The following is a 23,573-nucleotide window of genomic DNA, read 5'->3' on the forward strand; positions in this document are numbered from 1 at the left end:
AAAATAATGAAATGATCAACCCACCACTAGGTGATGGGGATTCTTGCCAAGGCTTGGGAGTGTTACTCAAATAGGATAACAGTAGTGTCTGTAGGTACACACAATTCAACTAGTCTCCCCTCTACACAATAATATTATAATATACATTGGTACAGTTTTTAAAAAATCATAATAATGAACATTGTAAAATATAAAAATAAAAACGATAGTGATGCATTTCTTTAACGACAGTACAAGCTCCAAAGCTTCAGCCAGATAGAGATTGTTGATGGTGGGACTGAAGGAGGGCTTCTCTCTCTCTCTCTCTCTCTCTCTCTCTCTCTCTCTCTCTCTCTCTCTCTCTCTCTCTCTCTCTCTCTCTCTCTCTCTCTCTCTCTCTCTCTCTCTCTCTCTCTTCCTTAGATGTCCTTAGTGCTCACTTTCATCTTCTCCACAGTTTCCTAACAGGAGTTAAAGGATCAGGATTATTGGCTACTGTAGTACAAGTACCGTTATGGTACACAGTGTATATAATAATAATATGCCATTTAGCAGACGCTTTTATCCAAAGCGACTTACAGTCATGCGTGCATAAAAAAAAAGTTTTGTGTATGGGTGGTCCCGGGGATCGAACCCACTACCTTGGCGTTACAAGCGCCGTGCTCTACCAGCTGAGCTACTGAGGACCACATAGTATGGGTTCATATAGTTTTTCCCCTTTCAATTACATTAACTGCTCTTGATTGAGCTTGCCTGACACAATGGAACCAATGGAATAGTCCCAAATGTGCAAACACTGCTCTTCTGCACCCCAGTCAGGCTCAATCAAATGCTACTATTATTAAAAAGAAAGCAAAACCCAGGTCTGATGTACAGTAAAGATGCAGCCAAAAAGTGAGACACACCTAGCAGCATGGGCATGTAAACTATGCCAAATATAGGCCCTGATTATTACAGTAATGGACTCATAAAGTTCTAAGTACAGGTGTGTTTGTTGTATAAGTACACAGCCTCATTGACCTATACTGTTCCTTAAAGGGGCAATCCACAATTGAAACAATAACACTTCTTTAGTGTTTCGGTTAAAAACTGAGGGATGGCCTGGAGAAATGTACTATAACCACTCTCAAATTCATAGACAGAGCTATGGATGTAAGGACTGACCATCCATGATATCAAAATTATAGTTTTAACAATGTTTTGGGGCTATACAATGTTTGTTTACATTTACTTTGCTTACAAACATTGGAGTAAAACAAGCTTATATTTTGGGTTTGGATGGAGTGCGACAGTTGAACTAAGTTCATGAGGCATTTACAAGTTATACTCTTTAAGAATCAATGGGTACATATCATTAAATTATACGTTCAAAAATGGATGTAGCAACTGCAGATTGCCCCTTTAACCAGTAGCAGTGAAACCTCATGTGCTGTTCATGGTGTCAAACTAACCTGATGTTTGTTGAGCTCAGCCACTCTCCGTGTCCACTCCTCCTCTGTCATCTCCTGGTCAGCACCTTCAGTCTTCTCCACAGCAGGCACCTTTTTTGTGCCTGCAGGGAGGGAGGAATAGAGAGAGAGAGAGTCAGAGAGTGAGAGAGTGAGAGAGTGAGAGAGTGAGAGAGTGAGAGAGAGAGAGAGAGAGAGAGAGAGAGAGAGAGAGAGAGAGAGAGAGAGAGAGAGAGAGAGAGAGAGAGAGAGAGAGAGAGAGAGACAGACAGACAGACAGACAGACAGACAGACAGAGAGAGAGAGAGAGAGAGAGAGAGAGAGAGACAGACAGACAGAGAGAGACAGAGAGACAGACAGAGAGAGAGAGACAGAGAGAGAGAGAGAGACAGAGAGAGAGAGAAAGAGAGAGAGAGAAAGAATATAATTAGAGCAAAATCCCCACACACTATGACACAGATAAGTAAGGGCCTACTATAAGGGCAGGTGTGTGACAGCTAGTCTCACCTTCGCAGGTCACAGCTGTGCAGACCCAGTTCCCACAGGCACAGACACAGCGGTTACACTCCACCTGAGTCTCTGCCCCGTCCTCATAGGTCTCATCCTCCAGGGCACACTCTACAGGAAGCAAGAAGTGGATAACAGGAAGTCAATGGACATCACAGGAAATGAAGCAGTCTCAAATCAAATCAAATCAAATTGTATTTGTCACGCGCGCCAAATACAACAGGTGTAGTCCTTACAGTGAAATGCTTACTTACAAGCCTTTAACCAACAAAGCAGTTTTAAGAAAAATAAGTGTTAATTAAAAAATAGATAAATAAAAGTAAAAATAACAAATAATTAAAGAGCAGCAGTAAAATAACAGTAGCGAGGCTATATACAGGGGGTACCGGTACAGAGTCAGTGTGCGGGGACACAGGTTAGTCGAGGTAATTGAGGTAATATGGACATGTAGGTAGAGTTAAAGTGACTATGCATAGATAATAAACAGAGAGTAGCTGCAGCGTAAAAGAGGGGGTGGGGTGGGGGGTGGGGCAATGCAAATAGTCCGGGTAGGCATTTGATTAGCTGTTCAGGAGTCTTATGGCTTGGCGGTAGAAGCTGTTAAGAAGCCTTTTGGACCTAGACTTGGCGCTCTGGTACTGCTTGCCGTGCGGTAGCAGAGAGAACAGTCTATGACTAGGGTGGCTGGACAATTTTTAGGGCCTTCCTCTGACACCACCTGGTCCACCTGAGGTCCTGGATGGCAGGAAGCCTGGCCCCAGCGATGTACTGGGCTGTACGCACTACCTTGTAGTGCCTTGCGGTCGGAGGCTGAGCAGTTGCCATACCAGGCAGTGATGCAACCAGTCAGGATGCTCTCGATTGTGCAGCTGTAGAACTTTTTGAGGATCTGAGGACCCATGCCAAATCTTTTCAGTTTCCTGAGGGGGAATAGGCTTTGTCGTGACCTCTTCACGACTGTCTTGGTGTGTTTGGACCATGATAGTTTGTTGGTGATGTGGACACCAAGGAACTTGAAGCTCTCAACCTGCTCCACTACAGCCCCGTCGATGACAATGGGGGCGTGCTCTGTCCTCCTTTTCCTGTAGTCCACAATCATCTCCTTTGTCTTGATGACGTTGAGGGAGAGGTTGTTATCCTGGCACCACACGGCCAGGTCTCTGACCTCCTCCCTATAGGCTGTCTCATCGTTGTCGGTGGTCAGGCCTACCACTGTTGTGTCGTCGTCAAACTTAATGATGGTGTTGGAGTCGTGCCTGGCCATGCAGTCATGTATGAACAGTGAGTACAGGAGGGGACTGAGCACGCACCCCTGAGGGGCCCCCGTGTTGAGGATCAGCATGGCAGATGTGTTGTTACCTACCCTTACCACCTTGGGGCGGCCCGTCAAGAAGTCCAGGATCCAGTTGCAGAGAGAGGTGTTTAGTCCCAGGGTCCTTATCTTAGTGATGAGCTTTGAGGGCGCTCAGGACCTCAGACTGGGGCAAAGGTTCACCTTCCAACAGGACAACGACCCTAAGCACACAGCCAAGACAACGCAGGTGTGGCTTCTGAATGTCCTTGAGTGGCCCAGCCAGAGCCCGGACCTGAACCCGATTGAACATCTCTGGAGAGACCTGAAAATAATCCAACCTGACAGAGCTTGAGAGGATCTGCAGAGAAGAATGGGAGAAACTCCCCAAATACATGTGTGCCAAGCTTGTAGCGTCATACTCAAGAAGACTCTATGTTGTAATCGCTGACAAAGGTACTTCAACAAATTACTGAGTAAGGGTCTGAATACTTATGTAAATGTAATATTTCCTAAATTTCTAAAAACCTGTTTTTGCTTTGTCATTATGGGGTATTGTGTGTAGATTGATGAGGGGGGGAAAACAATTGAATCCATTTTAGAATAAGGCTGTAACGTATCAAAATGTGGAAAAAGTAAAGGGGTCTGAATACTTTCTGAATGCACTGCATATTTGATTTGGTAAAAGTATTTTATTTATTAACGTGTCTTTTTTTGTGTGTTTTTAAAATGGTCTAATAATCAAATCACATTTTAAAAAACGTAGGGATTGAACATTGGACATAAAAAAACATAACAGGAAGATACTGTATATGGTGTAAGTCTTACTTCTCTCTGGTGGGTTGAAGCCAGGCTTGAAGCAGTTTAGGAACTCATCAAAGCTCAACTTCCAGTCCGTGTTCTCATCTGAGAGCTCGATGAGGGCATCCACACACAGGCTTCTAGAGACCAACAGGAGAGGTGCGGGCATTAACAATAGGGCCAATAAGACACAGGAGGGAAATACAGCAAAATAGACTACTGTTACTACCATTTCACTGGAGCTAAAGCATATACACTGAGTTGACAAAACATTACTGAGTTGCAACCCAGCCCCTTTTGCTCTCAGAACAGCCTCAAGTTGTCAGGGCATGGAATCTACAAGGTGTCGAATGCGTTCCACATGGTTGCTGGCCCATGTTGACTCCAATGCTTCCCACAGTTGTGTAAAATTGGCTGGATGTCCTTTGGGTGATGGACCATTCTTGATACATACGTGAAACTGTTGAGCATTGAAAAACCCAGCAGCGTTGCAGTTCAGGTGCGCCTGGCACCTACTACCATACCCCGTTCAAAGGTATTTCCGTTTTTTATTTTTAATACATTAGCAGAAATTTTAAAAAAAAACTGTTTTTGCTTTGTCATTATGGGGCATTGTGTGTAGATTGATGAGGAACAAAATGAATTTAATCAATTTTAGAATAACGTAACAAAATGTGGAAAACCGGAAGGGGTCTGAATACTTTCCGAATGCACTGCCAATGTTCCTCAATGTTCCTTAGACTGGGCCTAAACCAAACCATGCCTAAACCAAGCCATGCCTCACTATTTTGTTTTTGGCGTCTTTTGAAACTAAAACGTTGGAATGACAATGACCATAGGAGTTGGCAAGACAGCACAAACAGATCTGGGATCAGGCTAATGCCAGTCCAGTTGCCCTTTAACTCTGGCCTATCTCACAGATGACCCCAGATAGCCAGCCGACACACATTGGGAGGGAAGATTCCACACATGAATGAGAGTTGATACTGCCCAAATCCCTGTGTCGGTCTCTGCGCCCGTGCCCAGACCCATGATGCATGGGAGAGGGGTATGGTCCCACGGGACAGCCAGTGTGGTGCCACTGAGCCCCAGCCCCATTCCCACCCCGACCCACCACCACTTCCCATCAAAACAAGCCAACTCAACATGGCAGAACTGCCAAAACAGCACTTTCAGCCCCCCCCCAAATTGCCCATCCCCCTACCCCACCCCCGCCCCTGTACACCCTGTCTCGAGGTCACCATGTAAACAACTGTGATATAACAAATCTACATCACTCATCCTAGTCTTATCAATTACATTATTTGATGATTACATACAGTCAAAACTGTAGTAATCTACAGAACACTCACCATGGCTGCAAAGGTGCAGCAGGGTGAGATTAGACAATAAGAACCTAACAGTTTAATTAACACTTTGATTAGGGCAACAACTGAACAACTGAATTCTACAGAATTTGATGGACTGCACTATGCAAATATCAGTAAGTAACACTTGGCATTATATGTATAAACATCAAAATGGCTGGTATTTAGTCAGGATCATCATGACATGATTATAAGATAATAATCGGGTCATACATGCTCATGACTTGCAATGCATTACCAATGCCTCAGAATGCATTACACCTGCAGGCTTTAAGTGAAGTGTTACCCGATTATTATTTGGGCTCACTGAGTATCGAACAGTGGGTGGAGGTCATCTGAGCTGGTCTGTGATGATTGACAGCTGTGTGCTACTGACTCTGGGCAAGTGGTTGAGTCTCACCTGAGCAGGCGGTTGTTCTCCTCGTCAGCATATGAGGTAATGTTGATGGCTGTTTCGTTGTGCTGGAGGAATTTAAGGAACTCAGTGGAGTCCAGCTGGGAGTCTCCATTGTCGTAGTCCTGTAGGAATATTAATTCATACATTTTCATTTTGAGCCTATGAGGAGAGTGGAATTCCACCACTCTTTAGTATGATTATTTTTGCTTTATTGAGTATGAAAATAAATGGTGGAGACGACCATCAGAGCTCTAATATGGGCTTTCTGTGTGAAGTGTTAACCACACAGGCAAACAGGGGGAGATGATCTTGATTCTTTGGGGGACCAGTGTACGAGAGCTGTTGCATAACTGCTGTTATGTGTTCAAGTGCTGGGCAGTGGGAAGAATGTTAAACAGTCTGTGCTTGCTGTGGGGCCTTTTCTATGCTGTGTCTCTTGGCCCACAGAACAAAATAAATAACTAATGGACAGAGGGGGAGAACTCAGTGAACTTTCAACATATTCTGTCTCAGTAGAGCTGCTGCAAGTGAAATGTTTCATTCTGCTGCTTCCAGAGTCATTAGGTTTGCCATAAATGCTAACGGATTGTAATCTTAGCCATTTTATTAAGATGAGGACAGCGGAGGACTTTCTAGGACAGGACCATTTAGAAATAAATACTCCATTCCACTTTAATAAGCTGTTCGGTACTTTTCCCTGCAGTTTTCCATTATTTTACAGCAGTAGTTAAACTATGAAAGTATTATGTCTCCACACACACACACACCTACCACCCACCCACCCAACCCCACAAACACACACTAGTCCGACCTACCTTGAAGTACTTGAGCAGGATGTCAGAGAAGTTGGAGCCCTTGGCGAACCAGCCGTCAGGGACCACCTCATTCTGCAGCCACTGGATGACCCGGCTGCGCAGCTCGTTCCTGTTGGCCAGGTAGCACACGACTACACAGGCAGAGAGGGAGAGAGTGGAGAGGGTCAGTACTGCAGACAACTGAATGATTATACAGACTCGCTAATATTTACAGTGTGTTTTTACTGGAACTAAGTATGTGAGAGTACTGCTGTTTGTGTGTGTGTGTTTGTGTTTGTGTGTGTGTGTGTGTTGGGGGGGCTGGGTGTGAGTGTGAGTGTGTGTGTCTGTGTGTTTCCCTTGAGCGCATAGCTGTTGTTTGAAAGTGTAAAGGAATATCCAACAGTGTATCTTCCACAGTGCATGCAAGGATAGCATAAAATGAACATACTGCTATTATTAATCAATTATTCTTTAACCTCTCTGAGACAATGGGCCCCATGACCTTGAGCAGTATACTTACTTGGGCTAGCAGCAACAGCTTTGTCTGTCTTTGTCTCTGAAAGAAATCATAACACAGTCAAAACAACTGCAAACGATTCGCTTAATCTCCTCTTTATTGCAGAATGTTCCTTGGACCTCAGAAATAGAATTCCCAGAACAGACTTTCCCATTCAAGGTAATGCTCTGTGATGGGAGGACCGGTAGCTATATTGAGTTTGAAATGTGCATGGTCTGAGGGGCTTTGTCCATTTTAGTAATTCTATTTCTATGCCTTACACAACCTGGGGATTCTTTTCAGTGTCCCCTACCTTCACAGTGTCCGTCGTGGTCCACCTGGACCTTGAGGCCGGTCAGGCAGGCGTCACGGTGGAGCTCACAGTGGTTGCGGTAGGTCTTACTGTTACTGCCACACACAGAGCGCTTATGAGGTTTGCATTGCTGAGGACAGAGAGAGAGAGAGAGAGAGAGAGAGAGAGAGAGAGAGAGAGAGAGAGAGAGAGAGAGAGAGAGAGAGAGAGAGAGAGAGAGAGAGAGAGAGAGAGAGAGAGAGAGAGAGAGAGAGAGAGAGAGCACACCCGTTTTCACTCTGAGCTGTGAGACATTTGGTCTTTTTCAGGAATGTGTGTGTGTGAATGTGTGTGTGCATGCGTGTGTGTGTGTGTATACGCTAAAACTCACCTCGATGCACAGGCAGGAAGGTTCCCCTTTCTCTGTCACAGCACACTCCCTGCCAGCCCCACAGAACACATTGGCACACACCTTGGACTTGCTCTTCCCCTCCTATAGGCAGAGACACAGAAGACATGGGAGATTCTATGTCTGATGCCTTCTACTTGTGTGATGATGTATGAACATCTCCTATATAAATTCCAATGACGAACATCTTCTCCTGCAAAGAAATAGAGATTACATCCATTCTTCTAATCAACACCATCAGAAAGATACAAGGAAATACTAAGGAAATTCATAAGAATGAACAGTAATAAGTAATAGGAAAGGGTCCTTCTTACTGCCGCCATAAACAACAGAGCGATCTCATTGAAGGTGACCATCGCCATCTAGTGTTGACTAAAGTAGCTAGATTTACAAGTACAAAAATAGACCGGAATGAAGTAATTGTAGGTTTATTTGAGCAATATGCATTATTATACAATTCTTGAGTAATGTTAGATTTAGAAAAAGAGGTGATTTTACCGGAACCTGGTCTACTTGGCTGAGTCAGATAACATTGTAACTGTAAATTCTGCACAATTAAATCAATAACATAATATCATGTATTGACATGGATAATTTTCTATTGTGATCACAAGTGACCACATTTTACATTTTGCTCACTAGCTTATAACATACAGTTGAAGTCGGAAGTTTGCATACACTTATGTTGGAGTCATTAAAACTCGTTTTTCAACCACTCCACATATGTCTTGTTAACAAACTATAGTTTTGGCAAGTCGGTTAGGACATCTACTTTGTGCATGACACAAGTAATTTTTCCAACAATTGTTTACAGACAGATTATTTCACTTATAATTCACTGTATCACAATTCCAGTGGGTCAGAAGTATACATACACTAAGTTGACTGTGCCTTTAAACAGCTTGGAAAATTCCAGAAAATGATGTCATAAATTTAGAAGCTTCTGATAGGCTAATTGACATAATTTGAGTCAATTTGAGGTGTACCTGTGGATGTATTTCAAGGCCTACCTTCAAACTCAGTGCCTCTTTGCTTGACATCATGGGAAAATCAAGACCTCAGAAAACAATTGTAGACCTCCACAAGTCTGGTTCATCCTTGGGAGCAATTTCCAAACGCCTGAAGGTACCACATTCATCTGTACAAACAATAGTACGCAAGTATAAACACCATGGGACCACGCAGCCATCATACCGCTCAGGAAGGAGACGCGTTCTGTCTCCTAGAGATGAACGTACTTTGGTGCGAAAAGTGCAAATCAATCCCAGAACAACAGCAAAGGACCTTGTGAAGATGCTGGAGGAAACAGGTACAAAAGTATCTATATCCACAATAAAATGAGTCCTATATCGACAAACCCAGAAAGGCCGCTCAGCAAGGAAGAAGCCAGTGCTCCAAAACCGCCATAAAAAAGCCAGACTACGGTTTGCAACTGCACATGGGGACAAAGATTGCACTTTTTGGAGAAATGTCCTCTGGTCTTATGAAACAAAAATAGAACTGTTTGGCCATAATGACCATTGTTATGTTTGGAGGAAAAAGGGGGTGGCTTGCAAGCCGAAGAACACCATCCCAACCGTGAAGCACGGGGGTGGCAGCATCATGCTGTGGGGGTGCTTTGCTGCAGGAGGGACTGGTGCACTTCACAAAATAGATGGCATCATGAGGAAGGAAAATGATGTGGATATATTGAAGCAACATCTCAAGACATCAGTCAGGAAGTTAAAGCTTGGTCGCAAATGGGTCTTCCAAATGGACAATGACCCCAAGCATACTTCCAAAGTTGTGGCAAAATGGCTTAAGGACAACAAAGTCAAGGTATTGGAGTGGCCATCACAAAGCCCTGACCTCAATCCTATAGAACATTTGTGGGCAGAAGTGAAAAAGTGTGTGCGAGCAAGGAGGCCTACAAACCTGACTCAGTTACACCAGCTCTGTCAGGAGGAATGGGCCAAAATTCACCCAACTTATTGTGGGAAGCTTGTGGAAGGCTACCTGAAACGTTTGACCCAAGTTAAACAATTTAAAGGCAATGCTACCAAATACTAATTGATTGTATGTAAACTTCTGACCCACTGGGAATGTGATGAAAGGAATAATAGCTGAAATAAATCATTCTCTCTACTATTATTCTGACATTTCACATTCTTAAAATAAAGTGGTGATCCTAACTGACCAAAGACAGATAATTTTTACTAGGTTTAAATGTCAGGAATTGTGAAAAACTGAGTTTAAATGTATTTGGCTAAGGTGTATGTAAACTTCCGACTTCAACTGTAGATAGATAGATAGATAGATAGATAGATAGATAGATAGAGTATGCTTTCATGAAGGCAGTCACTAGATGGCGATATGCCCTTCACTTCCTAGTGGTTGGGTTTTCTAATGTGCATAACATTACATTCTGTTTTAGATGTCTTGACATATGTTACATTTTAAGAAACACTACATGTTATTTCAATATATATATTTGTTTTACACTCAAACCCAAACACATCCACACCAACACACAGAGAGAGAAAGAGAGAGAGAGAACGAAAGAGAGAGCGAGAGAAGTGTGTTGCCCTTTTGTCTGCTATCTAAATCTTCCAGACTGCTATCCAGACCCCCAGTTCCAGATGGAAGTCTGAACAGCCCGTTGACCTGTGACCTTTCATTCACAGCGAGGGTCACTAAGCCACAGTGACTTTAGCATAACAATGTTTTAGAAAATGTCCTCACACACACATGGCGACACATGTTCTCTCAGCCAACACAGTCAGACAAAAGACACCCACACTTTTATAGGGCAGATGGTAGACAGACAGACACTGGACCAATATGTCATGGAGTGTCCAGATGACTAAAGAACACAAACACAAACACACACATACAGTTGAAGTCGGAAGTTTTCATACACTTAGGTTGGAGTCATTAAAACTCGTTTTTCAAACACTCCACAAATTTCTTGTTAATAAACTATAGTTTTGGCATGTCGGTTAGGACATCTACTTTGTGCATGACACAAGTAATTTTTCCAACAATTGTTTACAGACAGATTATTTCACTTATAATTCACTGTATCACAATTCCAGTGGGTCAGAAGTTTACATACACTAAATTGACCGTGCCTTTAAACAGCTTGGAAAATTCCAGAAAATGATGTCATACATTTAGAAGCTTCTGATAGGCTAACTGACATCATTTGAGTCAATTGGAGGTGTACCTGTGCATGTATTTCAAGGCCTACCTTCAAACTCAGTGCCTCTTTGCTTGACATCATGGGAAAATCAAGACCTCAGAAAACAATTGTAGACCTCCACAAGTCTGGTTCATCCTTGGGAGCAATTTCCAAACGCCTGAAGGTACCACGTTCATCTGTACAAACAGTAGTACGCAAGTATAAACACCATAGGACCACGCAGTCGTCATACCGCTCAGGAAGGAGACGCGTTCTGTCTCCTAGAACATACTTTGGTGCGAAAAGTGCAAATCAATCCCAGAACAAGGACCTTGTGAAGATGCTGGAGGAAACAGGTACAAAATTATCTATATCCACAGTAAAATGAGTCCTATATCAACATAGCCTGAAAGGCCACTCAGCAAGGAAGAAGCCAAAGTTCCAAAACCGCCATAAAAAAGCCAGTCTACGGTTTGCAACTGCACATGGAGACAAAGATCGCACTTTTGGAGAAATGTCCTCTGGTCTGATGAAACAAAAATAGAACTGTTTGGCCATAATGACCATTGTTATGTTTGGAGGAAAAAGGGGGTGGCTTGCAAGCCGAAGAACACCATCCCAACCGTGAAGCAGCATCATGCTGTGGGGGTGCTTTGCTGCAGGAGGGACTGGGTAACTTTTATTACATGCGTTTTTCTGGATTTTTTTGTTGTTATTCTGTCTCTCACTGTTCAAATAAACCTACCATTAAAATTATAACTGATAATTTATTTGTCAGTGGGCAAATGTACAAAATCAGCAGGGGATCAAATACTTTTTTCCCTCACTGTATACACACACACACAAACACACACACACACACACACACACGTTTGTTTTACTATCCTTGTGGGACCAAACAATTGATTCCTGTTCAAAATCCTATTTTCCCTAACTCCAAACACTTAACCTAACCCTAACCTTAACCCCAAACCCCAAACCCCTAACTCCTAACCCTAAACCCTAATTCTAACCCAAGCCTTAATTGTAACCTTAACCCTTAAGCCTAAAATATCATTTTTCCGTGTGGGGTTGGACAAAATGTCCCCACTTGTCCATATTTTCCTTGTTTTACTATGCTTGTAAGGACACACACACGCAGAGGAGGCAGAGGAATGTCTATTTGACAGGGATTTATTCCTTTACGGGTCAACTGTTTCCCACAAGGCTCTGCTGTTACGAAGACAACAGGAAATTCCTCCAAACAAATAGAAAACATTGAGTGACACACTACAGCATTGTCCAGAAAGGGCCTTCCATTCAGGAAAACATCAATCAATCTACGAGAATCCAACATTTGGTGGTCCTTTGAACAGCCCTGAGATGAAGTAAACAGAGAATGAACAAGACTGCTATGAAGCCAAGAGGTCTAACTTCCATCACAAAAGAGTAGTGGGTCAGGATGGTGAATGGGATACCCTCTATTCTTCCAGTATACCACAATACAATACCTTCATGTTGGAATCTGCATGGCACTAATATGTTGTTATTATGTTTTCTATGCATATATGAGGGGGTTCATGTACAGACTGCAGCCTGTTGTCACAGATGGCATGACGGGAGGTCAGAGAGCATCAGCTGCCTGAGCCTAGTGACTTCCGACCTCTCACCGTTGACCTGCCTGCCCGGCCACACAGCCCTACTTAAGTATTCCAGGAAATTATTAGCAACAATCATAAGTATCTGCTGGTATGTCACTGCTTGGCTGGCATGTGTGTTGAGATTTTCACAGACAAAAAGATAAGTCGACAGAAAAGTCACAAACGCCATGCTCTACCAACTGAGCTACATCCCTGCCGGCCATTCCCTCCCCTACCCTAGACGACGCTGGGCCAATTGTGCGCCGCCCAGCAAGCCCAATCAAGCCCAGCATTTGAAATGATTTTGAGTACTATTTGAACCTAGGTCTGACACACACATGCACGCATGCGCGCACAGACACACACACACACTGTACGATATGCAGGTCAGGTCGAGACCCCCTGTCTCAGGCGTTTATTTTCATTAGTCCATGTGAAGACTTATGGCAGGGTCGGTCCACAGGCCAAGAGCTGATGGGGAAAATACTTCCATCTTCGAGCTGTCTAACAGAGGAGCTGTACACACTTGAACACACACACAGATTTGCATTCTCAGCTGGAGCGTCTGGTCTGGACTGACTCCTCTCTCTGTGTGCCCAGAGGGAGGTGGATAGCGTGAGTGGAAGACAACAAGAAGAAAGACTCTTCAGGGAAACGAGGGCGCAAACATTCCCCTGCAGAGCCAAGATGAGGAATTTGGGAGCATGTCCAACCTGTGACTCTCCCATCCAATCCTTTCTTTTATAGCGCAAAGTGAAGACACTGTAAAAAAAAACATGTTTACAAAAAAATAACTAAGTCAGGGGCATACCAAACCAATCATGGCTTTAATAGGGTTAGAAGAACCAATCAGCTGGGGAGAGAGCCTTCCATCTGTTCTCCAAGGAACCTCGTTTCTAAATGACCTACTTATCTGAGTATAACTTAACTCCGGTTTACCCCAAATTCGACACTCTCTCATTGACCTACATACCAAAATCCCTCACTTCTTGGTATTATTTTCGTGGACAGATTTTGGCCAGAGTAAATTCTCTCACATCGCCTCTTCCTCTCTGGTGTATCCAGAGAGCTACTGGAGACCCATAGCAGAGACGGAAGAGGACGTGAGACACCCCACTCGCTGGTTTTTTTTTGGGGTTCAATGAAAGTCACTGAACTAACTAGACCAGACACAGCTGCTATTGCATTGGTGTCTATGGTAAACAGCCTGAGTGAACTATCTTCATTTATCCACAATCTTTGCCCATATGGCTCAAACACAGGAAGTGAGTGTGAATGGACTGTGAGCAAAACATAACGGGTACACAATTCTACACAACACTGCCTACATGGCTTCTGGCTCCACCAGCACGTTCTGAGGGGCCTCAGGGGAAGATGTTAAAATGGCTACAGGGATAACTGTTTCTGCTCTTTTTTTCACAGCCGCTTTGGGTCTTTTGGAGGGAGAGGCCTAGAAGAGAGCAGGAAGAACACACAGGGAACAGTGATTACTTTAGCAGAGAGACAGACAGCAAACATTGGCCTGGTCTGGTCACTCCACAGTGTGGGGAGAGCAACTGTGTTCTCCAACCGTGGTAAATATTCAAACCAGTGCCAAGACTAAGACTCCATGATTGAATTATCACTTGGGAGGTGCTGTAGTGGGGATGACCACCACTTACACTAAACTATGACTAATGACTATGCATTGTCAGACAACCAACGGTCAATTTATTGGATTTATATTGGATAATGGCATTTTACAGACAGAATGAACTATAAGGTCAACACTAAGTTTCTGTGAGGTTCATACCAGCAACACAGAGAGCTACTAGAGACCAGTAGGACTCAAACACAGGAAGTGTGGACAGACTGTGAGCAAAACACAATGAGTACACTATTCTACACAACAGTGAGTGTTCAGTTTGGAGAAACCTTCCAGCACCCAGTTGTAGACAAGAAACAGACCTATTCCCAAAAACAAACAAACATGGTTTCCTTCGATTCAAACAAAGGAAGTGTCACTTTCATCGTCCTATTTGGCAAATAAATATTTTCTAAAACAAAGAGAGGTCACACACAACAACAAAAAACGATGTTAAGGTTTGAGTTATAATAAGCTATAACTGTAATTAGGTCATTAAGATGGGAAGAAAATACTCTCTCCTTTCTGTTGTGTGTGTGTGTGTGTGTGTGTGTGTGTGTGTGTGTGTGTGTGTGTGTGTATGTGTGTGTGTGTGTGTGAATGCGTGCGTGCGTGTGCGTGTTTGCATGGACTACTTTGGATGAGTAATGAAAAGATACTGTTCAATGACAAACCAAAGTCACATCTTAGGTGTAACTTCAAGGTCCTTTGTCATCAAAGCTTCAAATGGCTTTACATAAATTGTAATTGCCAATGTCATATTTCTCTTTGAAAGCCAGTAAAAAGGCTGTAGAGGCTGATTATAGTCTATGACTAATCTTACCAGCTGGCTGACTGCTGAGACCTTTAACTCTAAAGTGCTTTCCAGGAGAGGAGCGTGTGTAATGTCTATACTTCATAACTCACAAAGACCCAAATCACTGGGCCCAGAGTGAACTGAACATATGAGTCACATTAGTCCTTTGCAAGCAGACAAAGAAATCATCGAAATGTTGTTTTTGTACCGTAGCCCTGTCTCATGTAAGGCTGTCTGTGGCTATTGGGGAAGGGAGCCTTATACATCTAAACAGAAGGACAAACAGCAAAGAAGGGCCTCTTGTCTCCCTGCAGAGAGAATGTACAGGTAATTGCCAAAATAAAGGAAGCACCAACATAGTGTCTTTTTTTTCTCCCCAATTTCTCATCGCTGCAACTCCCCAACGGGCTCAGGAGGCGAAGGGCAAGTCATGCATCCTCCGAAACATGACCCGCCAAACCGCGCTTCTTACCACCCGCCCGCTTAACCCGGAAGCCAGCTGCACCAATGTGTCGGAGGAAACACGTTCACCTGACGACCGGGGTCAGCCAGCAGGCGCACCAACATAGTGTCTTAATAGGGCGGTGGTCTACCACGAGCCAGAACAGCTTCAAAGCACCTTGGCATAGATTCTAGAAGTGTCTGGAACTCTATTGGAGGGATTTGACACCATTCTTCCACGAGAAATTCCATCATTTGGTGTTTTGTTGTCTCAGGCGCCACTTCAGAATCTCCCATAAGTGTTCAATTGGGTTTAGATATGGTGACTGAGACGGCCATGGCATATGGTTTACATCGTTTTCATGCTCTTCAAACCATTCAGTGACCACTAGTGCCCCGTGGATGGGGGCATTGTCATCCAATGGGGGCATAGCCATGGTAGCCAAATCCGTAAATAAATAAAAAACAAGAACATTGTGCCGTCTGGTTTGCATAATATAAGGAATTTTAAATGATTTATACTTTTACTTTTAATTTTGATACTTAAGTATATTTTAGCAATTACATTTACTTTTGATACTTAAGTATACTTAAAACCAAATACTTTTAAACTTTTAATCAAGTACTATTTTACTGGGTGACTTTCACTTTTACTTGAGTCATTTATTAAGGTATCTTTACTTTTACTCAAGTATGACAATTGGGTACTTTTTCCAGCAATTACGTTCCATACAGTACAGAACTTGAACTACATGTATTTGCAGAACAACTTCAAACTTGCCTGATCCATCTACATAGCATCACAATTTTAGTATAAACTACATACACAAACCAATAACAATCAGGCAAGTTGTGCCTTAATAAGTGTGTCTAAAGAGTGTCTAAAGTGAACAGCATTCTTTTATCTATTACAGTCAATGACCCAGGTTAGGCCCAATTGAAAGAGCTCACCCCACATACCAGGCATTCCTGCCCAGGTCAAAGGCCTGATTCGGGGGACTGCTCACCCAGACAAACCCTCTTACTTCCAGGGCCATGGCTGCTCGCTCCAGCTGTGTTGACCCATTTAGCACTTGCACAGCCCAGCTCCTGCTGCTTAGCCTACACACACACACACGCGTGCACGCAAACAAACGCACACACACGCACACACACACAAACAAACAAACGCCCTCACGCTCTGGCATGCTCGCACCCATGCATGAGCGCACATACACATTAGTGATGGGGGGAAAAAAGATACAATTACATATTGAGATATTATTTTTGACGATATATCATATCTTATCGTTTTAACAACATTGCAATATTGTTTTTGTGCTAGTCTGCTGTATATGCACCAAAACTCCAGTATTTTTCCTTCATAGCTTGTTCTCCATCTTCTTTTTAAATAGAGAGCCCATTTGTTTTCAGCACTTTTATTTCCATGACTGATCAAAACTCATTTTAACATGGCTGTCTCTTGTCTGCAGCAGATGGTGAGCAATATGTTTGGAACACCGAATCGCAAATAAAAACACAGTATCGAATTGCAATACATCTAGAATTGTAAGAATCGCAATACATATCGTAATAATATTGTATCACCTAATACACATGCACGCACAAGGGTCTGAGCTGTGTGTGACACCATCATCATGTTGGGAAGTAAGCTGCTGTTGGGAGGGTGAGGGAGGTGGGGGGCCACTAGACTTCCACAATGGGGGGGGTCAGAGGGCTCTGATCATGGAGGAGGTGACCCTGTGTGGCCCTGGTTTGTAAGCGGACATCTGGCCTGAGGTGTCCTAGCTGGGAGGGAAACTTTGTAAACTTAGTCTTTATGAGACTTCTTCGGGAAGAAGCAGCTGCTTGACCACAGGTTTCGTGCTCACTACTTACGAGACAGAGACGGGATTAGAAGACACTAGCACAAAGTGATTCTTTGACAAGTGTGACTTGTTGAACTTTCAGTTTTAGACCTTGAATCAGGCGTCAGGCAAGTCAATAGGAACTAATAATAGCCGCTATACGCCCCTAAAATGGTACCTGACAAAGTGAATTGAGTCAATGCATACATCTTTCATTATGTCATGAATTCCAGTTGTTTCTAAAGCTGGCAATTATTTTTATTCTACTTCTTGTTTTATTTTGCATTCCCAACAAGCAGTATGCTTGCATAAATAAATAAAAACATGGATTCTCTGAACATTTCGTCAGAGCGTCTTGCTCGGACAAAAACACAAGTTTCAAATTAAGCTTTAAAGAGCTAAGAGGGCGTTAAGGGGGGCAGTGAATTCCTCATAGGCTCTCTCACGCCTCGGCTAGCATCCAAAAAGGCCAGCTTTCTAACCCAAGAACTCACAGCCTTTTCCTCCACTCACACATTCAACCTGAGCACTGAGAACTCGGTCCGTGTTCAAAAACTTCAGGTACAAATTCTATTTGAAAACGCCCTTTCTGATTCTCCCTCTTTTCCAGTTCTCTTCATAGATCTTCTTGGAAGTTTCGGCTGAATTTGCAGTATCCTAGCTGCTGCTGTAGAACTTATTCTCTTTAAAGAATTCCATGCATTTAAATTAGAATATTGGTAGATGCATTTGCATCATGCATTATGTATTAAAAGCTTTCATTAATGAGATCTTGGGGAGGTTATGAATAGGCATTCCACAGGCTCTCATTCATTATTTGATGGTCTATGACAAATTCACTCATTCATTCATTCACTGTATTAAAAGTGATTGGTTTAGATAGAGCGTCTCGTTCCTAACGGCTGTTTGAACCAATGAATGCCAAGGTGATGTCATGAGCAAAAAGGCAGGCTCTAACAGCCTAATCAGCCTATAGCCTTATTGTTTCAAGTCCGTTCTCGTGCTGGGTGAATGGAATGCCGTTACAGTGCTTCTCCCACCCACCAAAAAGCCTTGTATATAACATCTTCCATAAATCCTTGGGAATCTTGTGGTTGTGTATTGAGCTGACGGAGGGTGGCGTGTGAATGGGAAGACAATGAGGTGTAGGAGCTGAATGGACTGAGTAACCGTCAGTGAAGGGCTCGGCAAGAAGAGCGAGCAGCAGAGAGAGACTACCAAATGCCAACGCATTCTCTCTCTCTACCCCTCTCGCACATCTTCCAACTGTCATCCTCTCTACATTAACTCTCTTTTCTCTCACTCTCCCACTCTTGTTTCTCATCTCTACATCCCTCTACTTCCCAACCGCTCCCTTCCTCCCTCCTCTGTCTCAAACTCCTCTCCCCCTAACTGTGTATAGCTCCCCTCTTCTCCCTTCCTCTCCCTCGTCCTCCCACCCTCTCTCCCCGGCTAGTCTCTCAACTAACTCTCACTCGCCTATATCTCACTCTCCCATTCTTGTTTCTCACTTGTTCATCCCACTCTCTCTCTCACCCACTTTCTTCCTCCCTCCTGTCTCAAACTCTTCTTTTTCTGTCTATAACTCCTCTCCCTCCCTCTCTCCCTGGATAGTCTTGGCTGGTGCTGAGTGGTGTCATGGCAGAACGGGCTTGTTCCTGTGTTGCTCTGTGCAGGCGGAGAGGGTGAGCTAATGGCTGACAGATGTTTAGAGGAGGAGGAGACGGAGACACACTCTAGGACAAGACATGCATTCTTGAGCAGAGCACTGTTCCAATCACACACTCTTGAGTAAGGCCAAGCTAGCACATTTTATAAACTGCCATGAACAGTTATAAACAGTTATAGACCATTGTGTTAATACAAGACAACCTTGCTGTAAATAGCCTTTCTACACTACAAGGTTGTGTTTATCAGTTGGCGGTTATGCACTCATTCGTGCTATGTTCCTTATCAGCCATCCAGGCAACAGCTTCAGTCATCCAGACCACAGTTTGAGACTAATTGCCCCCCTAATAGGGCTAGAAATTGGCTGGTTTTCCCCCTCTCTCTCCTTCTCCCTCTCTCTCCCTTTCTTTCTCTCACTCCATGAATCTGGGAAACATGCCAGGGAGAGAGTGGGGGAAAAAAGGCAGAGACAAAAGAGAAAGACAGAGAGGGGGAAACCTTAAACTAACATAAAACACAGTGAATAACATCAACCTTTCCTCCTCCTCTGTGTAGGAGAGCAAACAAGCGTTTCCACTGAGGGCATTGAGGATAGCTCTGAAGTGGTGCCACAAGTGAGGGCATGAGGGCACTGCACCACACGCCTGTCAACCACAGTATAATCTGGAGTGAAACAGGTAGGAAAGGAGGCTGGCTTTGAAATAAACCTTTAGAAATCTAGACCAACAACTGGAAAATCCAGACAGATAGAGCAAATGGATTAAACACAACAACCACTTTCTTCCTTGTCATGACTGCAAGTCTTCGGATGTGGAGGTCTAGGGCATGTTCTCTGACTCAGTGTACATGTGCAGCTAGATGAGGACATAGACACACATTCATACAAATATAGAAGATGTGGCCCCAGGGCTGTAGCTGAAAAGAGTGACACATCTGTCATCTGTGTTTATCAACACCTAAGAGCTGCCAAGCTGGGTATTTCACAGCTGGTTAAACAGGTAAAGAGGATAAACAAACGCACACAAATACATAGTAAGAAAACACCTGGATTGTGTCATTGCAGGGCACTGGCATTGTGTGTGTGTGTGTGTGTGTGTGTGTGTGTGTGTGTGTGTGTGTGTGTGTGTGTGTGTGTGTGTGTGTGTGTGTGTGTGTGTGTGTGTGTGTGTGTGCGTGCCTACGTTTGTGCATGTGTGTGTGCGTGGATGCTTGTCTATCTGCAGTGCTTGTGTGTGTCTGTGTTTGAGGTGCGACAAAAAATTATCCTCATTGGCTTTCCCAATTGTCTGTTATATTGGTCTATTTTCTCTGGGACCATCAATCACCTCTCTGGCCACCACAGCACACAACCAGTTAATTAACAAGACAAACGCCATAAACCTAGCCAGAGCCACCAACAAGTCAACAATACTACACTGGTGGTCAATGACCAAAGTGGCGGCTCTACAAACAACTGTGAACCACTGTTCCTGCATGGCAACCAATCAGAAGTAGTTTACTGGAAACAGGGGTGAACAACCCCCCAAAAATTAAAAAATAAAGGCCAATGCTGAAGTGAAGTACATTCAACAGCAGTGAACAGGATTTGCTTGATGTAAACGGCAGGCAGACAGCACATTAATTATCTTCCAATGTTCTCCAAAATATATTACAAATCAAGTCTGTACGGTAAAGATGATTAATTGATACTTATGGTTTGGAGCTAATTAGAATATGCTGCTGTTTCATTGGCACATACTGTACACACAACATGTACTCAAAGGCACTGGTTTAGTGAATGTAGACATTACATATTTGAAGCTGGACAGATGTGCAAGGCTCCACCTCTTCTTTTTCTGAACTCTTTGTCTTCTCTAAATTACTGTGTTTAGTTATTCATATAAAAACGTCCACACATCAGACTGTCCCAAGTTAAACTGACCAATCAGACAAGCACGTTACTGTTATATTATGTACAATAGGCAAATCATTTTAGAAATAAACTTTTGAAAAAAAGGTAAACATTTGTTTGTCAAGACGAATCGTCCTCTAGATCGTATATATATATATATATGTTTTAATCTAAATAATAAAAAGCATTTACCTCGGCATGACAGCAAACGACTGCGACGAGTAGAAATAAAATTACACTTCGAAACATCTGCGGAGAACACAAATGAGACATTTGCTTCAGTGACAGCCAGACAGTCAAAACATAGCAAAACTGAAGAAACGTAAGTATTTATGAAATCAAAGACGTCTTCCTTTTTCCCTAAAACGTACCATGTTAGCGGGATACGGCTGTGTTCCGACCCGGACAAAGGAGGTGAGGAAAATTTGATTGGGGAAATTTGAGCACCACGGAGGAATTTCCCCCGTCTGTCCCCCCCTTCTGTGACTTGGCCAATAGCGCTCGAGGCACTCGAAGTTGGACTGAGAAACTGCAGCAAGAAGTGAAGTGCTCAAGGATGGACAGATGACCGGGAGAGAGTTCATTAAAAACAGAATGTTATCCAAAAATACATGTGCCATCCCATGGTTTCTTAGTTCACTTACTGTGTAGGTCTAGCCTAGATGCATTTTCTATGCAGGAGAATTCCCCCAAATTGTTATCTTTAAAAAAAGTTTCATAGGCTAATCATATCAATGGATATTACATTTTTATTTTAGTCATTTAGCAGACGCTCTTATCCAGAGCGACTTACAGGAGCAAGTAGGGTTAAGTGCCTTGCTCAAGGGCACATCGACAGATTTTTCACCTAGTCGGCTCGGGGATTAGAACCAGCGACCTTTCGGTTACTGGCACAACGCTCTTAACCACTAAGCTACCTGCTGCCCCCAGTAAGGATATCCATACTAATAAGTAAAAAAAAAAAAGTGCTATTCCACATGGAATCAAAACTTTTCATATCTTAATAGTTGATCAAACTTGCAAAGTGCTGCCCACTGCTATGGCTTCGCATGCAGGTATCAGTTTGTCCCTCTTGGGGTATAAAGAATGCAGCACCGCCCTCTGCCGACAAGTTCTAACACCTACCGTAGTAGTACAGTACAGTAGCATACCTGACATGTAAATGATATGGACCTTAAATCAAATTTTATAGATTTATTGATTTAGTGGAATGCACACATATACAACAAAATGTAAAAGAAAGAAAATAAAGAATGTGCTATTTCAAAACGATTTATTACTGTAAAAATGACATGAACTGTATTTAAAAATATATCCCTTTAACTCTCTTCTTGTACAAAAAAATGGCACCTTAAATTCCTACTACTAGCAACTCAAATAAGAACTTCCAATATTTTTTTCTCCCAAATTCATGTTTATTTTGGAAATCAACAAATTGGAACAAATTATGGTAATCATGTGTGTCCAAACATGAATATTAACTTTCAATAGAAACGTTTTCACCAAACCTATGTGTTTAATCTAGAAATACCGTTCATATAAAGTAATTGCCTTTCACAATGCAATGCTCACAATACTTTTCATATGATTCTCTTCTCATCACTTAATCCAACTGTGCTTTGTGGTTAATCACTTAACCGTTTGGTAAACCTATAGATTTTAAACTGGTTTGTCTACTATATATGGATTTTGAGAACTACAGAAACAAAATGTGTGTTTGTAAAGTATAAACATCTAAATTGCATGTATGATACGTGATAACCATACATAATGACTACTTGTTATTGCTAATTGATTTCACATAGTGGTAACCACAATTGGTCACCATATAAAAGGGTGTGTCAGAGAGGTGGGTATGGGCCCGGTCAAAAAGGTGAGCATGGGCCCCGTCAAATAGGTGGGCATGGGGCCCCGTCAAAGAGGTGGGCATCAGAGAGAGGGAGGCAGACGGCAGGGAACTGTTGTGTCTAATTATCATGTTTCAGGAGAAGACCCAGATGCAAATAGTGTCGAAGTAACAAAAGTTTATTAAGAAAACAGGGGGCAGGTAAACCAAAGGTCAAGGGCAGGCAGAGGTCAGTAATCCAGATCAGAGTCCAAAAGGTACAGAACGTCAGGCAGGCTCAGGGTCAGGGCAGGCAGAGGTCAGTATTCCAAGGCAGTGTCACAAGGTACAGAACGGCAGGCAGGCTCAGGGTCAGGGCAGGCAGAATGGTCAAAACCGGGAAAACTAGAAAACATGAACTTGAGAAAGACAGGAGCAATTTTGTGCAGATGAGGGATATTCATTTTAAAATAAAGTATACATCTAATCAATTTTTTTATTGTCCTATCATGATGGAACGATCCCCAACCCTATATCCTAGACACCCACCTGAACGACCCATACACCAAAGAGAAGTCCCCATCTGTTTTATGGCCCTGCTGTGAGTACCCCCACCCAGGTAGTGGCAGTGCTGGCAACACTGGCTGCAGTAACCCATGGGGAGGGGGTCACACTCGGACAATCAGAGCATATTATTGTGGCCCTGGTGGCACAAAATAATCAAAGGTCTGACTGCACGGAGATGCTTGGGAAAATGGTTACAACGGGGGACCAGAGTGTTTGTGTCTCAAGGGAAGAGGGTGGATCTGATCTACATAACCTAGGACTTGAAATAGATTAATCAAATCTCATGTTAATTTTTGCTCAATCTTGCATGCTTTCTCAAACAGCTGTAACTGTATATGCATTCGTAAATCA

General features: G+C 43.1%; 1 protein-coding gene across 1 annotated transcript; it reads right to left on the minus strand.

Annotated features, from left to right (window-relative positions):
• Window positions 1–275: 275 nt before the first annotated feature.
• On the minus strand, window positions 276–21,307 carry LOC311112033 (follistatin-related protein 1-like). Its single transcript, XM_084155001.1, has 12 exons — window positions 21,202–21,307; window positions 21,023–21,079; window positions 7,767–7,868; window positions 7,397–7,526; window positions 7,108–7,143; window positions 6,606–6,736; window positions 5,794–5,912; window positions 4,054–4,166; window positions 1,935–2,045; window positions 1,431–1,531; window positions 369–440; window positions 276–290 (listed from the first exon to the last, which is right to left on the minus strand). Exons 1-11 carry the CDS (start codon window positions 21,202–21,204, stop codon window positions 399–401), a joined length of 945 nt encoding a protein of 314 aa, XP_084011127.1. The 5' UTR covers window positions 21,205–21,307; the 3' UTR covers window positions 276–290; window positions 369–398.
• Window positions 21,308–23,573: the final 2,266 nt, after the last annotated feature.

Source organism: Coregonus lavaretus (genome assembly GCF_964263955.1).
Source record: "Coregonus lavaretus genome assembly, chromosome: 38".
NCBI classification, from domain to species: domain Eukaryota; kingdom Metazoa; phylum Chordata; class Actinopteri; order Salmoniformes; family Salmonidae; genus Coregonus; species Coregonus lavaretus.

Excerpts from the sequence above, each read along its gene's own strand:
- LOC311112033 (XM_084155001.1), bottom strand. Across the intron at positions 5,913-6,605 it reads TCCTGCTCAAGTACTTCAAG|GACTACGACAATGGAGACTC; the intron begins GTAGGTCGGACT and ends ATATTCCTACAG. Across the intron at positions 1,532-1,934 it reads CACAGCTGTGACCTGCGAAG|GCACAAAAAAGGTGCCTGCT; the intron begins GTGAGACTAGCT and ends CCCTCCCTGCAG.